The sequence below is a fragment of the Brienomyrus brachyistius genome, chromosome 15 (assembly GCF_023856365.1).
Source record: "Brienomyrus brachyistius isolate T26 chromosome 15, BBRACH_0.4, whole genome shotgun sequence".
NCBI lineage: Eukaryota > Metazoa > Chordata > Actinopteri > Osteoglossiformes > Mormyridae > Brienomyrus > Brienomyrus brachyistius.
Window position 1 is genome coordinate 17,175,346 of NC_064547.1, and position 18,947 is coordinate 17,194,292.

At 47.0% G+C, this 18,947-nt stretch overlaps 2 protein-coding genes across 7 annotated transcripts in view; both read right to left on the minus strand.

The window, feature by feature from the left end:
• The window catches only part of lepr (leptin receptor), a 36,229-nt gene extending 29,777 nt beyond the window's left edge, over positions 1 to 6,452 (minus strand). The window contains exons 1-2 of one of the 5 annotated variants that reach the window (XM_048977063.1): positions 6,281 to 6,452; positions 5,191 to 5,271 (exon numbers count right to left, since the gene is read on the minus strand). The gene's annotated coding sequence lies outside the window, so the exon portion shown is untranslated. Of the gene's footprint in view, positions 1 to 5,190; positions 6,238 to 6,280 lie in introns of those variants that run through there. The other 4 variants (XM_048977058.1, XM_048977061.1, XM_048977064.1 and 1 more) reach the window with 4 other exon arrangements.
• Positions 6,453 to 9,069: 2,617 nt separating this feature from the next.
• Positions 9,070 to 15,232, minus strand: LOC125709017 (leptin receptor gene-related protein-like). 2 transcript variants are annotated; one of them, XM_048976998.1, is made up of 4 exons: positions 14,937 to 15,232; positions 13,297 to 13,372; positions 12,482 to 12,668; positions 9,070 to 10,428 (listed from the first exon to the last, which is right to left on the minus strand). In XM_048976998.1, the coding sequence occupies exons 1-4, from the start codon at positions 14,950 to 14,952 to the stop codon at positions 10,315 to 10,317; spliced, it is 393 nt and encodes a 130-aa protein (XP_048832955.1). In that variant the 5' UTR covers positions 14,953 to 15,232; the 3' UTR covers positions 9,070 to 10,314. The 2 variants fall into 2 exon arrangements, with proteins under 2 accessions (XP_048832955.1, XP_048832956.1); XM_048976999.1 differs by lacking the exon at positions 14,937 to 15,232 and adding an exon at positions 14,323 to 14,888.
• Positions 15,233 to 18,947: the final 3,715 nt, after the last annotated feature.

Genomic DNA, 18,947 nt, shown 5'->3' on the forward strand with positions numbered 1-18,947 from the left:
ACCATAACCTTGACAAGGGGTTGGGACATGAATGGATGGGTCTCAAAGGCATTATGATCCACAACAAGAGCTTTGCAGTAAAATTACAGTAAGTAGGAAGAAGTTAGGAGAAGTTTACATTCCTTCAAAGAATACATACTGTATGGTGGGGAGGGCAAACACAGGTGATAAATGCACACCCCCTCCTTTGGTACACAGTAAGCACGCTGGCTGCCATGTCCGTCTTCGCTCCCGTTCCGTGTGTCATTCGCTTCTGTCCGTCCCACCTGGCGCGAGTCTCACAAAGGCATTTAGAAATGAAAAACTCACCAGAATCTGCACTGCCTAAAACGCATGAAATAATCTGGCAAAATAATAATAAAAAACTAATGAAAATCCTCGGCATAATGTCAAAATTTAATTTCCATAATTTTCCTAAGGCTCTAAATTATTTTTATTGCTTTAACAAAAAGGGAACCTAAACTCAATATCATATGAAGAGCAGTTAAATGCCAGTTACGTACTGCGGTGTATTTTCGGCCCTTTGTAAAATCCCAGATGGAGTGCAAACTGCAGATGGAGAACATAACCCCCCCCACCCCCTGCTGTAAAACCACTTCTTTGTAATACAACCCTAAACATCCAGAGAAATGAACATCCAATGAGCTACTTTACTTTGATCTCTTGGTCTCTTATTGGCTACAAAATCATGTGAAGCAGAAGCCAATGCACTGTACTGCTATCTGGGTAGCCTTAACTATGTAGCGAGATTTCAAAACCTAGTTTGAGCCAAGTTCTGTCCTCCACCCTGGGTTCTGTACTTTATTATTCCAAGGACGGCGTCCAATTGATCATAAGGGCATAAACAGAACCATATGAACAGGGGATACTTGTTCTCATTACTTTGTGTTCGAAGGCCACGATCTGAAAGCCTTACAATGCCCTTTGCCTGAGCTCACCCTCACCTAGAACCTGTAAAGCTACTCTTCTTCTGAGAATAAAAGGGTTTTTTTTTCTATGTACAGCCACTCATTCCGTGCTGAATGCAAAACCACGATCTGGACCCATCTAGGACTTCGGCTCACTCTCTCCAGCTATCAGCGTGACACTAGCATGGATGGGCTATAGGCCTCCGTCTACAAACTGCACCTGGACGCTATGCAATATACCCAAGCCCCATATCCCCCAGCGTTGCCATAACAACATGCCAGTTATCTGTTAGAACCATGCAGAAGTAGGGGTTTGGGAATTCTCAGCTTGTCGTCCAGGTGCCACCAGCCGACGGCGCTGATTTGATAGGAATGACTCTTCAAATACCCCCTCTCTCTGCAATCGTAAGGAAACTCGGACAAGAAAACCGTTTTTTTTCCCTCCTAGGACGACCCTAGGACTTATCACTCAATGGGCATTTTTCCTTCGTCTTAACAAAAACAGAATGGGAAAGAAGCAAAATTAGCCAAATTTCTGACGAGGGAGATTAAATTCCTTTAGATTACTGACATACCAGTGGAGTCTTATCAATCACAATCTAATCAAGAACAAATGAAAAATGCAAAAAAAACTCAATACAAAGGTTGCGTTTGTTATTGTTTGTTGTTATCCGGGATATTCGCTGAAGCAATTACTGTTAAAGTATAGTTTTTCATGCCATCCCAGATACAGACCAATATAACAACAAATTGGAGTTTATTAGATGTACTGTCTCATAGCATCATAAAGGTAGAGGTCTTTCTTACCTGAATGCGAAATCTACGGGATTTATGCGCATCATTAACAATGTTATCAGGTTCACTGGAATTTTTTTAAAATCGATATTGGCAGTGAAACACAAACGCAGGGCTTGGTTGCTCTGCTGGTGACAGATCACATAGCAGCCAACGCCACTAACGAGCATCCAGAAGCTAATTAACACTGATTTACTGTTAGTGCCGGTGTTGCTGTTTATTAACGTTCTTATGTTGGTGTCAGGTTTCCATAGTGTAGTCGTTATCACGCTCACCTCACATATGAAAAATCCACGGTTTAGAGCGTGTTTATGGGGTGGTGTGTGGCTTAGCAGGTGAGAATGCTGTGCTGGTGAGGGGCAGGGTATTAGATCAAATCCCAGGATCAACAGAGTGATGGCAGAAGTGGGCCAGGCCCTTAAGCTCCACATGCTTCAGAATCTGCACTCAAACACTGTGCATTTCTTGTGGTAAAAACGTCTGCTGACTAATCGCATCATCGCCATCAAACTTCCGAACCGCAGTTCTGTGACGTTCACTGTCGTCAGTGAGCTGCTACTATTTGCGTAGCTTCCCTCTCCAGGGGTTGATGATGCGTGAAATTGCCTTTGTTGGAAAGCGTGCCCGCCTCACTCTAAGCATTACGCTCCTATACATGCCCAGCCTTTAGTAATCTTCCATAAATCACAAGGGGGCGGAGTTTGGCACCTGTGTACCGCAAGGTGGGAGCTGTGGGAGGAGCCACATCTGTTAGAGGAGGGTGTCGAAGCATCTGACTGTTTCTCTGATAAAATCCTCACCTTCCGCATCCACTGCAAACGGTCCTCTCCCTGCGGCAGCTCCGTCATTAAATCACCTGTTGCAACGCGGGCTACATCCACCCAGGATTTTTTAAATCTAAACAGCAAATTCCTATCACCTGCTGAAGTTTCCAAAATCAGCAACTTCGAAGGGAGTGTGAGACCATTGAAGAAAAAGAAAAAAACATCTTGGGGGGGGAAAGTGCAGTTCTGGTTCTAAAAAACTAAACAAATTTAAAAAGGAGTAAGAACCAGATAGAACCAGCATCTTTCTTGGACCTTTCGGAGATCAAAAGCTAGCAAAGTTACCAAAGTTAGCTGGCTCAGCTAAGTAGGGTCAGGAGTCACGTGTTGCGGTCGAACACGTGCGGAACGATTCGTGCCAAATCCCAGCCGATCAAAGAGCCGAATGGTACAAACAATAATATACAGTTTGTCATTAAAATTTCATCCCTGGTGAATAATTGTTGGCAGCCCAGTTTAACTTACTGCCAGATGCATGATTTATGAAAGAACTAAGACTCAAATTTTTGCTGCTTTATATACAAACGTGTTATACACAATTTATGCAGTAAACTTAAATATATAAACAACACTTTCTAATTTTATTTTAAACATTCAGTTAAGGTGCACAAAGCTGCATTGCTGATACTGTCAAACTGGAATGGTTAGATCGTATTTCCCAGGACGTACACTGAGTTCACCAAATGAAGACCTTCTTGTACTTCCTTGCATAAATAAAAAACCTTCAGTCAGGGGCTTGGTGGCTTTGGAACAGCCTGCCAGCATATATGAGGGATGTGCTGCAGCTCTCAGCGTTTAACTTCACCATGAAGACCCTTTAACTTCAGCCTAGTCTACCATAAATAAGGTTTGTACGCAGTACCATGACTGTTCATTATCAGCATCTGCGTCTCCCTCCTCCCCCTTATGCCCAGAAGTCCACGAACAGAAGGTCTCTGGTTCAAATCCCATGGCTGGCAGTGGAGCCAATTTTGGGTCCTTAGCCCTGATTACTTCGTGGGAGACAGACGCCGGCTGACCCTATGCTTTGACCTTTACGGGAAACAAAATGGGAGAGGCGAAAAGAGAATTTCCCCACAGGATAATAATAAATCTCACTCTTCTATTGCAGCAGACCACACATGCTACTGGTGTGTGCAGGATGGGATACGGCCTGCAGATGGCTGAGGAGAGGGCAGGCCTGCAGGGGGTGTGACAGGCCGGAGCGCCATACAAACACGTGCACTACTTTCTGGCCTGTGTGGGCAGCTTGTAACCTTTGGAGCCCCAGTGGGTTTTTTCCCTCCTATCAAACTATGGAGTTTTGTTTCCTTTTGGCTCTAATTCACTCTCCATTTACAGCGAGGGTGGGGCACCTGATCCATGGAGGGCCAGTCTGGGTGTGAGTTTTTGGCATGGCCTCTCAATCAGCCAATAATAAAATAGTTCTCATCTGCAGTCCCGGGGACCCACCGTTATTGGCTGATTGTGAGGTCATCCCAAAAATCCGCACCTGCAACGGCCCTCCGTGGAACAGAGTCCCCACCCTTGCTTTGTAGTCTAGTGTGTCTGACTGTGAAAGCTGAATACTGCATGAACTGAAGGGAGACTCTTTAGTGTACAAAGTTATGTGAGAACAGTTCAAGGACCACAATTTAAAATACGTGCAAAAACACTATAGTTCAGTCATACTCCTCTTATACAGCAGGGGGAGCAGCGGTGAAGGAGAGCAAATTCTGAATAATGAGACTCTGCCGGACTGGCCGTCTGGTCTTTTTCCAGAATCAGCCAGAACGTCGAATGGATGCTTTGGATGAAAGCTGTCGCACCAAGCAGGTGGAGACGGACACCGCAGTGGTACTGAACAGAAGACTGGGCTTCGTTCCCATTACGGAACACCCCCCCCACCTCACCTCACCCCCCTGCGCTGTGGAAACTGTTGCAACTGGACCAGTGATGGAAGGGATACAAAAGCCTGCCTCATATTATATGATTCAGAAATAACTGACTATTAGAATAAAATCAGCATGCATTTTCCAGGTATTAGTGGGTAATCATAGTACAGGACAGATGAGCAACGACTGTTTTCATCGTCCTAAAGTCATTAGCGGTAATGTGATGTAGGTGAGGGCCCTGTATGGGCGAGGCCTCCCCTTCTGGCCTAGAGTGGCCGGCCTGGCACTTAACGCCAAAGTCACAGCCCCGCAGAAATGGGGGGTAATTTGCTTTCTAGCGAGGAGCTGAAGAACATTGTGTGCTGGGGTCTTTAAAGGCTGCCTTTGAGTGGCTTGGCGAGCAGGGGTGCAGGGCCGGAGCGGGAGACCCCTCGCCCGGCCTCGTTAAGCGGCGGCATCGAAAAGCCGGCCATGTTCCAAGAAGGAGCCACAACAAGCCGAAGTACAAACAAGTATCACGACTTGAGGCTGTTCAGCAGCAGGATGAGGCCTAATTAACCTAACCGCCGCCCACGGGACGAACAACGTGGCGTTTCGACTCCGGCCAGATTCAAAGAGCAGCAGTGATCTGAAATCCAGCAAGACGGTGATTCTTCTGTGAAGTGTCAGAGTGGTTGGTTGCACGTTTGCATGCAGATCGTAAAAACACCAGGCTATTCCAACTGGCAGGGATGAGAAATCCTAAACGTAGGTAGAGATTGTAATGGCTGTTTACTGCATCTTTCTTACCCAGCTTCAAGAGCACCTCCTGTAGGCAACTGCTGAGGGCACCTCCTGTGGGCACCTGCTGAGGGCACCTCCTGTGGGCACCTGCTGAGGGCAAGCCCAAAAACACGCCAATAAGTATTTAGGTCTACAGAACAATGGATGGTCATCTCCACCAACCACAACCTGTGAGAACTCCCACCTAATGAAATCAGAGGACAGAGGTAGGGTCAGGGTAGGGCCAAGATAAGCCTCTTCACCAAAGAGCCCAAAACTACCAGCTTCCAGTCAGTTATCAGTAGGAAACCTTCCATGATTGATTCATCAAAAGACCCTTTTAGGCCAAGACTAAAATGTCCTGTGACTTTTGGCAAGTTAAGGTACTCCAAGAAAAATTACAGAAGACTAATGCCCAATTTACCCAGAATTAGAACCTGGAATTATGGATGCTAAACAACGGCCGGTGTACAGACAATTACAGATTTACTTCTATAAATTATCCCACAGTGGCTCCTGCCCTGTCAATCCTTCATCCATTGGAGGGATTCTTGAGGGATGATGGCCGACCTCATCCCCACCATCCTGGCCGCACAGCGGAGGCCCAGTGGTCTGGAATTTTCCATTCTTCCCCGCAATGCTTCAGCATAGAACAATAACAGGACGGTCGGAGGAACACGGCAATAAGTGTGGAATAAGTCACCCGTGTGTGTCTCTGTGTTTCTGAGTTTTAACGAATGTCCCTTAATTACAAGGTTTACAAGACGCATCCTGTATGGTCTTTAATTCAAAAGAATATGCGGAAGACTTCTGTCTTCTCGTAGGCTAAGGAACTGCTGGAAAACAAGCAAAGTAAGAAGTATTTATGACCATCAGAGGACTTTCCTGTGTGGCTTTTAGGACTAAACTTTCCCCACGTTAAGTTTTCTATGCCTAAAACCTACATCTCCTTGACTCACGCTACCTGAGTGCAGAGCGACGGCCTCACAGGTGCTGCACAGAGCACATTGTTTACAAACAAAGCCGGGGGCCCCTGCTCAGTTAGGCGACACCTCTGACGGTGAGGCAGCCTGCAGGCGACCGACACGAGCGACCGACAGAGCCGCGCTGTACTTACCATGAAGCTACGCAGCCGGCGGGGAGGGAATGGAGTTACGGGACCATGGGCGCCCTTTGTAGCGACCGGGGGCTCGCTGGCGAGCGGATGGGGCGCGTGGTCACCGGGCAAAGGCGATGCTATTCTGGGCACCCCCCAGGAATACTCACCAATCATCTGAACGATGCCTGACTCTGAAACACCAGGTTCTGTGACTCCCAGGCTGCCCCCTGGGAGGTGGCTCGGGGTGAGGGGGGGGGCGGGGAAAGCAACGTGGGGCCAAGGGGAGCCCCCCCCCCCCCGCCGCTATTCTACTCACACATTGTGAGGCCCTCTGAAAACCCCCCCCCCCAACCATGAAAAACCTTGCTTTGCCAGTGTTGACAGATCTTTCAAATCCCACCATTTTCCAGAGTAGGGGGCAGTCAGAGCCTCTGCCAGCATCGGGTCTGTTTATGTTCAATTTCCATTGAACAAACGAGAACAGAAATTCATTCTCAGGCCATTTCTGACCAAGGTACAGGGAAACAGTACCAGCCATTATGGGGACTCGCCCAGTGGCACACAAGCTCATTAATTAGTGACATTTTACACCACCAAGGACCTTGAGATGATGTTAACAAGTGAGGATGGTATCCAGCACATTCCCTGCCATTCACCACACAAACTCTTCTCCGTTATATGATAGCGGCGATGCGGTTCACGCTCCACATGGAACAGTCTTCAGAAACCCACGGCAGAAAAGTCTCTCACAAAAACATCTATGCTAACAGGAATGAAATCCACCACAATAAACAGACACAGCGACATCAGCGAATATGTGACAGAGGGAAATATCCATCCATTCATCGTCCAATCACTTACCCCGGCAGGGTCACATGAGGACCAAAGAGCCAATCCCAGGCAGCACAGACCACAAGGCTGGGGTACACCCGGGATGGGTTGCCAGTTTGAGCAGAGCAGGTTTTACAAAATTAACTGAAGCAACAAAACGTTTTAATTTTATGACTTTTCTGTGGTTTGGCCTCCGCTGGTGTATTTTAGAACATAAAAGGACTGAGAGGGGATTTCTGAGCTGAGGCTGGGTGACGACACGTGTGGGACATTCGATACGACGATTCCACAGCTGTGGAATTTAACACTGTCAGCTTGTTCCCCCTGACATTTACTTTTTCTACTTAAAGAGCAGTAACAGTAAGACACCGAATCCGTTTTCCCCGCACGTTGGTGGGGGGGGGTGGGGGGTTAAAACATACCTGTCTATATTTAAGCTGACAGAGTTTAGAATAAACCTTTCCATCGTTATTTGTTGTCCAGGCAGAGTCCAGGGCCGACGCTCCTGGTTCAGAGCCAGCGCTGTTAACTTTCATGTGCTCCCATTGCAGACAAAGGGAGAAAAACAAGCTTATATCTTGTCTGCACACCTGTCGCTGAAGGAATTTGCATTTAGCTACTTCCAAATCGCAGCACTGAGCTGAGCCAACGGATGGCCTGGTGCCAGAGGAACAGCTGGAGGCCCGGAGCTGGGTACGGCTCGGCCCGCCAGCGCCACCCACGGGCCGACGGCCATCGCAGCGCCCGGCCGGACTGACGGCGACAGCAACCACGGACAGAGAGACGTGTTGAGCGCGACAGTCACCCGGGGAGCGCCTTTCATTTGGGGACTATTTTCAGATGCCATGCAGGGCCAGGGCACTCTGTGATCCTGGGATCCGGTTCCGTAAGAGGAACGAGATCCAGTCCCTGGGGATGACCTTAAAGCGGCAGAGGTTTTAGTAGTTAAGGGAGCAGACCCTATCAATGCATCCACCCATCCATGCACCCAACCAACCATCCACCCATCCATGATCCCACATAGTCATCCATCTTACTGCACATCAATCCATCCATACACCCACTCACTCGTCCATATCGCCATCTATTTATAAATCCATCCATCCACCCACCCATATAATCATCGATCTATCCATCCATCCAAACTTGCACCCACCCACATAGCCATCTATTATCCATCTACCTACCCACCCATATCATGCTATACATCCATTCATCCACACACCCATAGCATCTATCATCCATCCATCCAACCAATCATATTATAATCCATCCATCCGCTTACCCAGTACAGAGTCACCATAGTGAGTATGTGATCATTTCCATATCAAAACTGTCTTGTAAATATATACATTCTGCTATTTTACATTTTCATACAAAGAATCTCGTCCACTTTTGATCAGTGACATGTTGTGGCTGAAGTGTCTGGCCAGACATGCAAGTGTGATTCTAATCAAAAAGGAAAATTTAGAAACATTAGGGCTCCCTGATTCCGGTCCTGCAGACTTCCCTGCTCAGACACCCCATTTAACTCAACAGCTAATTGCCAAGTTTAGTCTGTGTGTTTGAACAGGGAAATCTGCAGAACCGGAATCGGGGAACCGTGACACACATTAATCTACATTCCAAACCTGAGGTTCAGTACCGGGTCACATGACGGCTCACGACCATGTGACCCCACAGTAATAATCACTAAGCTATTAAAAAGGCCACACTCACATAAACATACTTCTACTGCTTTGAGCAACATGCACTCGATAAGACGACAGCTTCGACTTCCACGGCCTTAAGGAAGAACATTTGTTCTGAACAGCTTTTAAAAACCACTTAGGAAAAATTCTCTTTCTCCTTGGCCCCCGGGGGCTCAAAACTATTTCAAATATCAAATAATGAAACTAAAATACAGCTCACATAATCCTGCGGCCGGATGAAAAGAATATGCAAGACTTTTTCCGACTCACAGAGCAGCGACCAGACAGGAGAAGAACAAGTTTAATATATATATGCCATTTTCACAAAAATTACAGAATCCCCAACATACCACAGTGCATAACAGAAAAGGAGAAGATTGGAAACGGTAAAATGTACAAAACAGGCAATTTATTTTAATTAAATAAACGGATAACTTAATTTAAACAACCTGAAAGCACAATCAAATTGTACTTTCTAAAGTAGTTTTTTTAAAAAAAAAAAAACCCTGAAATCCTGAGTAATCTATTACTCTAATTGGCTTTGGTACGTCTAATTACGTCTGTGGAACATCCAACAGCGTAAACAATCAATGGAAAACCTCAGATAATAAAAAGTTACATCTCCAGTTGTGCAAGACGCCACATCCACAGCCAAACCAGGGACGATTACATAATATCCATTAAGCGTACATTGTCGCGTTTGTTTTTATTCTCCGTAACAGGTGGATATTTTCATAACAACCGTGGAGTATTCTGAACATCCGAGGAGCCCGATATAGATGCTTAGGTGGAAGCCGGATCGGCTAGTATGCAGAAAAGGACACAGCACTACAGAGAAACATCGGCAGGGCCTTAATTGTTAAGCTTCTTGAGCGGACACATCCGGAAGGGCGTCAGAAGGCTGGAATCGCACGCTCGTTAATTTCTCAGAGGGCATGGTTACGGCAAGCAGAAGGTCTGGTCGTGGGTTATTGGACCACGGCAGGGCTGTGCTTTGTTAGGGAGTTACATTTGCATTCCCATACCTCAGATATGCGCACGCACACACACACACACACACACACACCTTGAGATTGAATATTTGAATGCATGGACTATTCACTACATACGCATACTATATATAGAAAGTATTTATAATTTTGCATGAGCTGTACAGTGTAAGGCGATTGCATGTGATCCGTCTATATCTATCTGCAAATCTGCAAAAGCTGCAGGGTGATGCTACATCACCCTGCTACAGCGAGGGAAAAAAAAAAAAGGGAGTAAGGTGTTTGGAGAGTGCAGGTGGAGGCGGAGTCTTCGCCGGGGTGTGAAGGGAAGGAGGGAGGTGAGACATGAAGGGGAAAGGCCAGCAAGGAGGAGATGCGAGAATGGAGGCCTAAATACCCCCCTCCCAAAAGGTAAGAAAGATTAAAAAACCCCATTGGTGCAGCAACTGTCAGTGATCAAAGCAGTGCTTAAGGTCCCCGGCGGATCGTGCTGCTCTCCCCGACGTCCCGGCAGGCAGGACGTGCACAGTCCCATTCTGCTTTACCAGGAGTCCCAGCTGAAGCTGTCCCCGCCAAATACGAAGAAGAAGCCCATGATGGTGGCGAAGAGGACGACGTTCCCGGCCATCACCAAGCCACAGGCCCCCCACTTAATCTGCCGGGGGGAGACATGGGGGAGCTGATCAGGACAGGGTGCAAAAAGGAGTACACGTTACCATTTTACAGTCAATCGACTGCCGGCTCCCGCGTAGATTCCCACAATTCCCTTCGACAATCAAATCTGAACACAACGAATGGAACATTCCTGAATACAACTGAACACTGCGTTAAGGCTTTGGCTCAAAGTGCCAGGATGGATCAGGTAAGCAGGCTTTACAGAAGGAGGAAAATGGCGTAAAGCAGAGATGATGGGAAGGCAGACAGACTCAGAGGTCGTGACTCGTGGTTCATTGACCGGTTACGCTTGGGTGGAGTTACGAAACCAGCCATCTCATCTCATACTTCTGCTGGGAACATCAGGCAGCGCGTTTAATGGCAAGTCAACATGGATCTGAGGCATGGGGACAACTTGGAGACTGTGCCAGAATCATCCAACACACGGAATTCTTCAGTAGATGTGGAGATGGAGGGGTAGCTGGATAGGGACCAGAACACCGTCTCGGGAGATGTTCCAGAACATCTCCAAAGCTAAATTCAGGTTACTAGACCTTAAGGTGAAAGTCGTCTCTCCCTTCAGCAATGAAATAGTAGGCAAAAGATTGCATCTCAAAAGATGTGTGGTAACTGACATTGACCTCACTGTGGAAACCAGTGGTGGTCGAGTTACACAAGCAGCAGATCCGCTGCTGGAACCAGGAAACGAGCGGGCCGGCTTCCCATAGCGATGGACATAACAAACAGTGGATTGGACACGACTAAGCCTCCCGGGATTTCATTGGCTAATTAATTCCAGGGGACACACCCACATTCAGTCAGAGCTTTCTAAACATCGGGGTGAACGGGGCTAGCAAACATTTCCTGGCAACTAAAAAGAAGCAAACTAATCTTTCTGTAAACTGGAGAAGAGAGAAAATCGGCTGCACATTTGTCCTGAGAGAACCTCGTCTGAGTTCCATCTGCAGACAAGGGCAGCTAATCTTTCCAGAGTAAACCGGGGATTATTCATACACACTGCGCACCAAATGAAACACAAAAGATCGATAAAATGAGGCATGTGCTGCTGAAAATGACCAGTAACCCAGTCATTTATGCAGCGACGGCCAAAGACCCACATGACGGATTGCTTCACTAAATCCCTCCGAGACCCACCCTGCAGAGGCGCGTAAAGCGGGATGTAAGGTTTCTTTAAAAATGCCCCCCGTGCAGCTTGATGTCGGAAGCTCCGCCCACTCCGCGTGCGCCTGTAGGAACATGCGTACGTGCAGGCCGGTGCATCACCTGCGTCGTATTCGAAGAACAGGAAGGACCAGAAACCCTGTTTACACAGCTGGGCCTTCAAGTCAAACTGTAACAGGAAGCTCCTGCTGCATTTTTATACTAAAACTCATGGCAATGATGCGGAATCAAGCCAAGCGTTAGTCACGGTGTAAGAACACAAGCAGGGCTGCACCATATATCGTTCGCATCGTCTTTGTGACGTACGCATATGCGATTATCACTTTGCATTCCTCAGCATTGCTTTGCATCTGTTGACAACTCACAGCAACGCCATAAACTTATCGGCCATGCTGCCTTCGTAAATAAGCTATTTAGCTATCGTCTTCTTCGTTTTAGAAATATTGCGATATTACTTGCGGAAATTTCACATCCTGAGATGTGACGTCACACAGCTCTTAACACGAGCTAACGTCTCTCAACTCGGGGGCTCGTATCCGACATGTTGGAGGACGGGGCGTTGACACGGACCCTCAACCGAGGCTGGAACCCTGCTGGGGGGGTAGAACTGGAGACCTGGGTGCCGTCTGGAGAATCTCCGTGGACCAGGGTGGGGGAGGGGGCAGCAGTGGCGAGTTTATTGTCTTTGAGGCCCCCATTCAGGGGCCCCCATTCAGGGGCCCCCATTCCCCTTTACTGTAGTTACTGTTTTTAGCCAAGCGGGGGCCCCTAAACCTTGGGGATGACTTGAGTGGCAGTAAACATCACCCACAGGGACCCATCCACACTCACTGGGATCCGGATCATTCCACCCGGAGCAGGGGGGCACTCACCACGCTGGCTCGGGCCAGAACCACCGGCAGGCCGAAGGAGGACACCACGATGCCCGTGGCGAAGAAGAAGGCGAGCTCCCTGCAGGCGCTGCTGGAGGAGTCGCCGTCCTCGCCGAGTCGTTTGACGATGAGCAGGGGGATGGGCATCAGGACGTAGAAGATGAGGGTGAACAGCGGCCAGTACACTCTGGGGGGGGGTGAGGGGGGGGGGGCGCAGAACAGAATATCATGGACAGCAAACCAACAACACAGCAGCAAGTCTCTTCAACAAAACACCCAGTCACTGTGGGTCGCCCCAGGGGGGGGCACTAGGGCTGTTTTAACATTGTGTTCTCATTCATTAACATCAGAGCATCACTACCCCAGTGAAGGTTTACCTCCCCCACACTGCAGCCTCGCACCGACTGCTCACCTGCCGTCACAAAGACGGTACAGGAGCCTGGCGTCTCACACCAATAGGCTCAAGAACTGCATTTCCCACAATGCTTCATTCTCAAACCCTGCATTAGCCCACTCCCCCTACCCCCCCAAACCATTGACCTTAATTTTTACACTGTGGCCCTCCATCTGATCTGTTTTGCACATAACCATATGCTACTTCTGGTTAGATGCAAAACTGCATTTTGTTGTAGCTGAACTTGCGTCATGTCTAATGACTATAAAGCTGAATCTTAATAAACCTCCTGTATTCCTTGTCCCGCCCCCCGCCTCATTCAGGGTGGTGTAAAGCTATGCTGAGGGGAAGAAAGGTGAAGTATGGCCCCCAATCCACCTGTTAAAAACGTGCGGGGCGGGGAGAGCGCGTGCGAACGTACCCATACTGCTCCAAGCCGCAGGCTAGCATGAGGAACATCAGGCCGACTGCCCCCCCAAAAGACAGGCCCACCAGTGCTGGAAGAGAGAGCAGACAGCAGGCAGATGCCCCCTCAGCAAACAGTCATCACTTCGGGTTTGTCTCACGAAAGCAAAGCATTATCTACTAACCTACTGCTGCCCTCTAGTGGACAAAAAATGCATTTCACTTGACCAGATACCTTACACCATCCAACCGTCACTTGTTATCAGGGGTGTCAGAGCAGCACGGATACCCTGATGCATTCAGGGCCCCAGCACTATAGGGGCCCTTGAATATACCAGATCATTAGTTATGTGCTTGAGGTACATTATACAATAAATGAGAAATTTTATAGTGGGGGTTTCCATCGGCCCCCTTACTCGGCAAATCGTATCGTCGGGGGTTAGATTCTTCAGAAAGCAGCAACCCTAGCAGAGGGCCCAAGGTGGAATTTTGTCAGGGGGTCCAGAAGTTCTAGCTAATGGAAAAGAGTGAGAAACTGTCAACCCACAGCTTTCTAACACCTGAAAACTACACTGTAAGGCCGCCTCTTGATAAAAATGGGTCTGGATGTCTCTAGGGGCGCATTTTCACACCTCCGGAGAGCGGCTGTGTGCGAGACGCCCCCTGCTGTCCGTCCGGGGTACAAGTTACCCTGCGACGCTAACGGCAGGCGGGACTTCCGTGCGGTGTCAATCACTGCATGCTCTAAAATAATGGGAAGCAGGCTGTAGACAGTGCAAAATAAAGCTACAGACAGACCCTTTCACATTTCTGTTACAAACAGAAAAAACACACTTCATTGGACCCCCCACCACACATGTCATTTTTCCTTCAAATAAACCGGACTTATTTTCCGATTCAAGTGTCACTATTACTTCTTAAAGACGCCTGAAATATGCCCCGACAACAGAATTTGACGTAAAGATGAACAATTCGTCGTGAAACTGATGAATTACTTAATATTTAGACGGTTAATGATGAAAGTTACTTCATCAAGGCTCACCTTGACTTTGTATCACCGCTCGAAGTGCATGTTGTCCTGTAAGGCACTATATGTCCAAAATGACACTGTAAAAGTATCCCAATCGATCATAAACTAAACAAGAGAATTAAAAATGGCTAAAAACAGCGCAATGTGGGTGGGAGACACCAGAATACATTTTTAACAAGACTACTTTCCTTGATCCGAGACACCATCGATGACTAATACTTTCCACAGTTTTGTCCCTTTGTCAGATTAAACAGACTTCAATTAGATTTGCATGCAACGTGTCATTACAGTACATAGTTTAGTTACACCGTAAATGTTAAGCGCCGTAAAACTAATATTCCATGTTTTCCTACGTATTCAGAGTGGCGGAAGTGATCTGGCGCAACTAAGTGACTGGAGTCTTTAAACTTGACTTCTGTAATCCAGTAAATTAACACCTAAATGATGAAACAGAAATAAACTCAGTTAAAAGCTTTAATTTTGTCAAGCATCACAGTAACTGTATAATAGGATGCCTGTTTTTTTATGTTTGGCTTTTTCCCTTTTGTCTAATACTGACAAACTCACAGCATTTTACTTTCGCTTTAATCGCATAGTTCGAAAGACATCACCCCGGCCCCCTTTACCTTTAATCCCAGCCATCTTCTCAGTTACCCAAGCTGGATTTGGTTAACTTCATAAATGACTGTTTTTTTGCCCAGAAAACAACGCCTGCCAGGTAGTTTGGAAAAAGGCAAGACGGACAGAACCATATCGGAACCCGCCCTCTTTCCTGCCAGCCAATTGCTCCGGTGTTTCTATGGGAAAGTCCGCAGTGACTTCAGGCCTGTAATCCCTTCCCTGAAAAGCGATCCCAAGGTGAAAACTGGCAATAATTAAAATTACGGGCCATATTAAAATTCCAGTTTGTTTCAGATTTCCCTAAATGCAGCTATATTCATTTAACCGAAATTTAAATCATTATGCAAATCAGCTCCACGCGAGTCTCACACCGGTTGCTCATCTGGGGGGAAGGGGGGGGGGGAGCAGAACGGTCTCAGGTTTAATGGAACAATGTGCCGATGGTCAGGATACAAGAAACGGCGACAGGGGGGAAAAGTCGAAAACAGTGTCATTTATATTCCTTTATATATTATCACTGTGGCCTCCGTAAGATTTTAAACTAATTTCTTTAACCTCAAAAAAGGGGTAATTTAGCAGGCTCCTAAAAACGTATCTATATTCATGTGGTATATAAATTAATATCTTTAATATTTAAAATTTTATGCGTTATTTTGGTTATTGTCTTTATTTTCAGCTGCCCGTTTTAATGGAGTACATTTTCTTTTACATGAGCATATACCGAAATGCCAGTCAATTGAAGGTATTACAATATAAACATATATGCACACACATAATAACGATTTATGTAAATTTAATATCATACAAATATGGCAGCTTTACAGACTTTGTAAGAAAGAAGAGACTCGAAATCGAACATTTATTTTCTGTCGAAATCGAACATTTATTTTCTGTAGTATTCTCACTTCATCATAGTGCGGCGCCTTGTTATGACGAGGAAGTGTGTATTCGTCCCAGAAGCTAAGATACATGTTTCAAGAGGGTCACCCACGGCCATCAGGTCTTAGCAGATGTACCAATCAAAAACGCACCAGCAATATATATTAAAAAGTACATTTATTTACCAGACACTTGTATCCAACGCAACATGCATTTGAAGAAGCAGGGTCGGTCAGTTCCTGGAGCAACTGGGGGTTAAGGGCTCAATGGTGAAAGCACTTTGCTAAACACTGGATTTGAACTGGTGACTGTCTATTCACTGGTACAGCATCCTAACTAGCTGAGCGACACACCACAGGCATTATATAAGACAGTGGCGTAGGGTTGCGGTGCTGACAACAGCAATCAGAATTTCGAAACGTGCGGTGGAAGGCAATGGTGAACCACAGGAAAACCTTGTGAGCCAACACACCACTATGATGGTGACATAATGGTGCAGTCCTACGTCAGAAGGTGCTCCACAGGATTCTCTGCAGTACAGGTGGTGTTTATGACATAGTTAGCCCAAAGTTTTTGGGATGTCCAAAAGCTAAACTCATCAGCCTCCGAAGCTGCAAAGAAAGGATCACCGATGGAATGGGGGACATTCCGAGCTGATCCGAGCAGTGCTGAGTGTGGCGGAGATGGAAATAGGTCAAGTAAGCATCTTCGGCATCAGCAAGCTAAAAGTTTCAGTCGGGTGACCACCAGAGTTAGAGACATTCACATCCAGAGAGTGAAAGTCCAGACCGGGATTTTGGTTCAACCAACCAGTTGAGCATAAAGAGTCACAGAATATTCAACTGCTTGGTTGAACCAAAATCCCGGTCTGGACTTTCAGTCTCTGGACCTGAATTACAGCTTTGATTTTTAAAACTTGAGACAAGGCCACGAACAACCAACCACGCCACGATACTTGAATGACAGGTTCAGAAAGTCTTTGTTGCTGTACTTCCAGGTACAGCTGGACTTTATGAAAATCCCCGCCTCCTCTCTCAGATACACAGACACGTATTTAAAGAGTTAGAGTGCTAATATAGGCATGTTGTTTGTTAAATTACACAGTACGTTTAAACTGACAATACTATTCCAGGTGCCAGAAATTGCACGCTAATCCAGTGTTTCTGTGCTTGCGGTGGGAGGTGTGTGTTAGGCCTCTGTGCCTCTGAAGGTAAAACCCAATCCTCTGCTCAACAGATGCTAGAGCCCGGCCCGAAACAACCAAAGCTTCCTATTCGCCTGTATATGTGTGTCTTACAGAGGAGCAGGCTGGGATATGCAAAGGTCCCTTTCTCTGTACTTGTACAAATGGCAAATAAAAGCTGCAGGCTGTTGCTTATGACTTTACAAGCAGCATGAGGGGAAACCTCCCTCGATGTCCCCCCCTTGCATTCTGCCCCCACCCTCCCCAATACCTTAGCAATAGCAATGCCGGGGCGTGCTTAGCGTTCTTCTACGGCGGCTTCTAGCGTTATGGCAGTGAACATTTCAGCTGCAGTGCTCAGGATCCGTCATTTAAGTCGTTGTCATGTCTCCGTTTTTGAAGTCCTGTCCTCAAAGCCACATGTGTTTTTGGGTCAAACGCAGCAGGTGCTTTTGCGCGCGACGCTGTCAGACATGAAGCTTCAGTCATTTCATAACTGCATCACCTGTCCCTGGAATACCGCAGGACCGCAGTCCAATATGCATTCTTCTGGGTTTTCTCCAACCGTCCATCAGTTTCTGAAGTCAGGCTAACTGGCCTATCGGTTGCCGGTAGTGAGAGCATGTGTGTCATGATGCACTGGCCTCCCATCCAGCGTGTACCCCAAGCTTGTGTCATATGCTGCTGGGATAGACTCCGCCCCCCAACCCTGTACCACATAAGCGGCAGGAATGGATTGCGTCTGGTTGCTGCTTCCTTAGTGTTTGATTGCTATCCTGCTTTTTTTCCCCCCAGAAGTCACCATACCTGTTGAAAACCACATCGTTCGGCACCGTAGATCAGGTACGATGGCAAATAAAAACACGGGTGCGAGTCAGACGTGTTGAAGAGTGCCTTTCTTACGTTTTGATTCTTCATTTATTTCTGCATTTGCACATAATTATATACAGGTAGGAACGGGCCGGTCAATAATCCACGTTAACGTGACTCACGTTTCAGCAACACTTCACAAGCACACAAGCAAAGGTGTCTGCACCCAAACCCCACAACAGTCGTACCCCAGTTTCACTATGGGAAGATTAGCCTGTTTGTCGGTTCGAGAATCAAGACTGACGACTGAATATCCGTTCGACGGGGAACACTGTATGCAGCTCATTACTGGCGGTCACTGGTGTCAGTCCGTAAACACGCTCAGCAGCTAGTTAGTGTTGCCTTCTGTGTGACACCCTCACAAAAATACCTTCGATGTTCAGCATCTACAAAGGTGGATGATAGGGGCAGTGAGAAAAAAGATTCCCAAGGATATAATGGTGCTCTTTTGTAAAAATGTAACTGCGGGTAACACTGCGGGTAACAAAGAATCGAGTCTTGGACAGTTAATGGGGATCTAACTAAACAGAAAGAATATTCTGAGAGATAGCAGCAGGCCGGGGGGGGGGGGGGCTCACAGCGGGGGGGGGGGGGGGGGGCTGAGCGCTGGGAGGAGGGGGAGGCATGTACTCAGTAAATTGTTGCAAATTTTGCATGATCGTCTTGGGTCTTGGTATCAGCTGCAGGGGGGGAGGCTTGGTAAATTTTGCAGTGGGCCCCCTTCTATGCTATTCCACCCCCCTCAGCCCCCCTTCACTACTGTACAAACAGAAATGTTTTTTTGTACAAGTGACCAGCATTTGGCTCAACATTACGGGCTGTTTTCACCCTGATACTCATCCATTACAAACTACTTCTTCAATTCTCTCACGTGGCGCTTTGCAGAAACGCGTCTGCTGGATGGATAAATGCGAAAGAAATTAAAGCATGATTAAAGCCCTTCACTAATATAAGGATTCTGTGGAAAGTTCCGGAGCATATTGCAGCACATCCTGTAATTAGGAAAAAGCAATATTAATGGATTTCAGAAGCAAAAAGTCACGTTAAAGCCTCCCACTGAATACTCTAGCACATCAATTCTAAT

Excerpts from the sequence above, each read along its gene's own strand:
- LOC125709017 (XM_048976998.1), bottom strand. Across the intron at positions 12,669-13,296 it reads TGCGGCTTGGAGCAGTATGG|AGTGTACTGGCCGCTGTTCA; the intron begins GTACGTTCGCAC and ends ACCCCCCCCCAG. Across the intron at positions 10,429-12,481 it reads TTCTGGCCCGAGCCAGCGTG|ATTAAGTGGGGGGCCTGTGG; the intron begins GTGAGTGCCCCC and ends TCCCCCCGGCAG.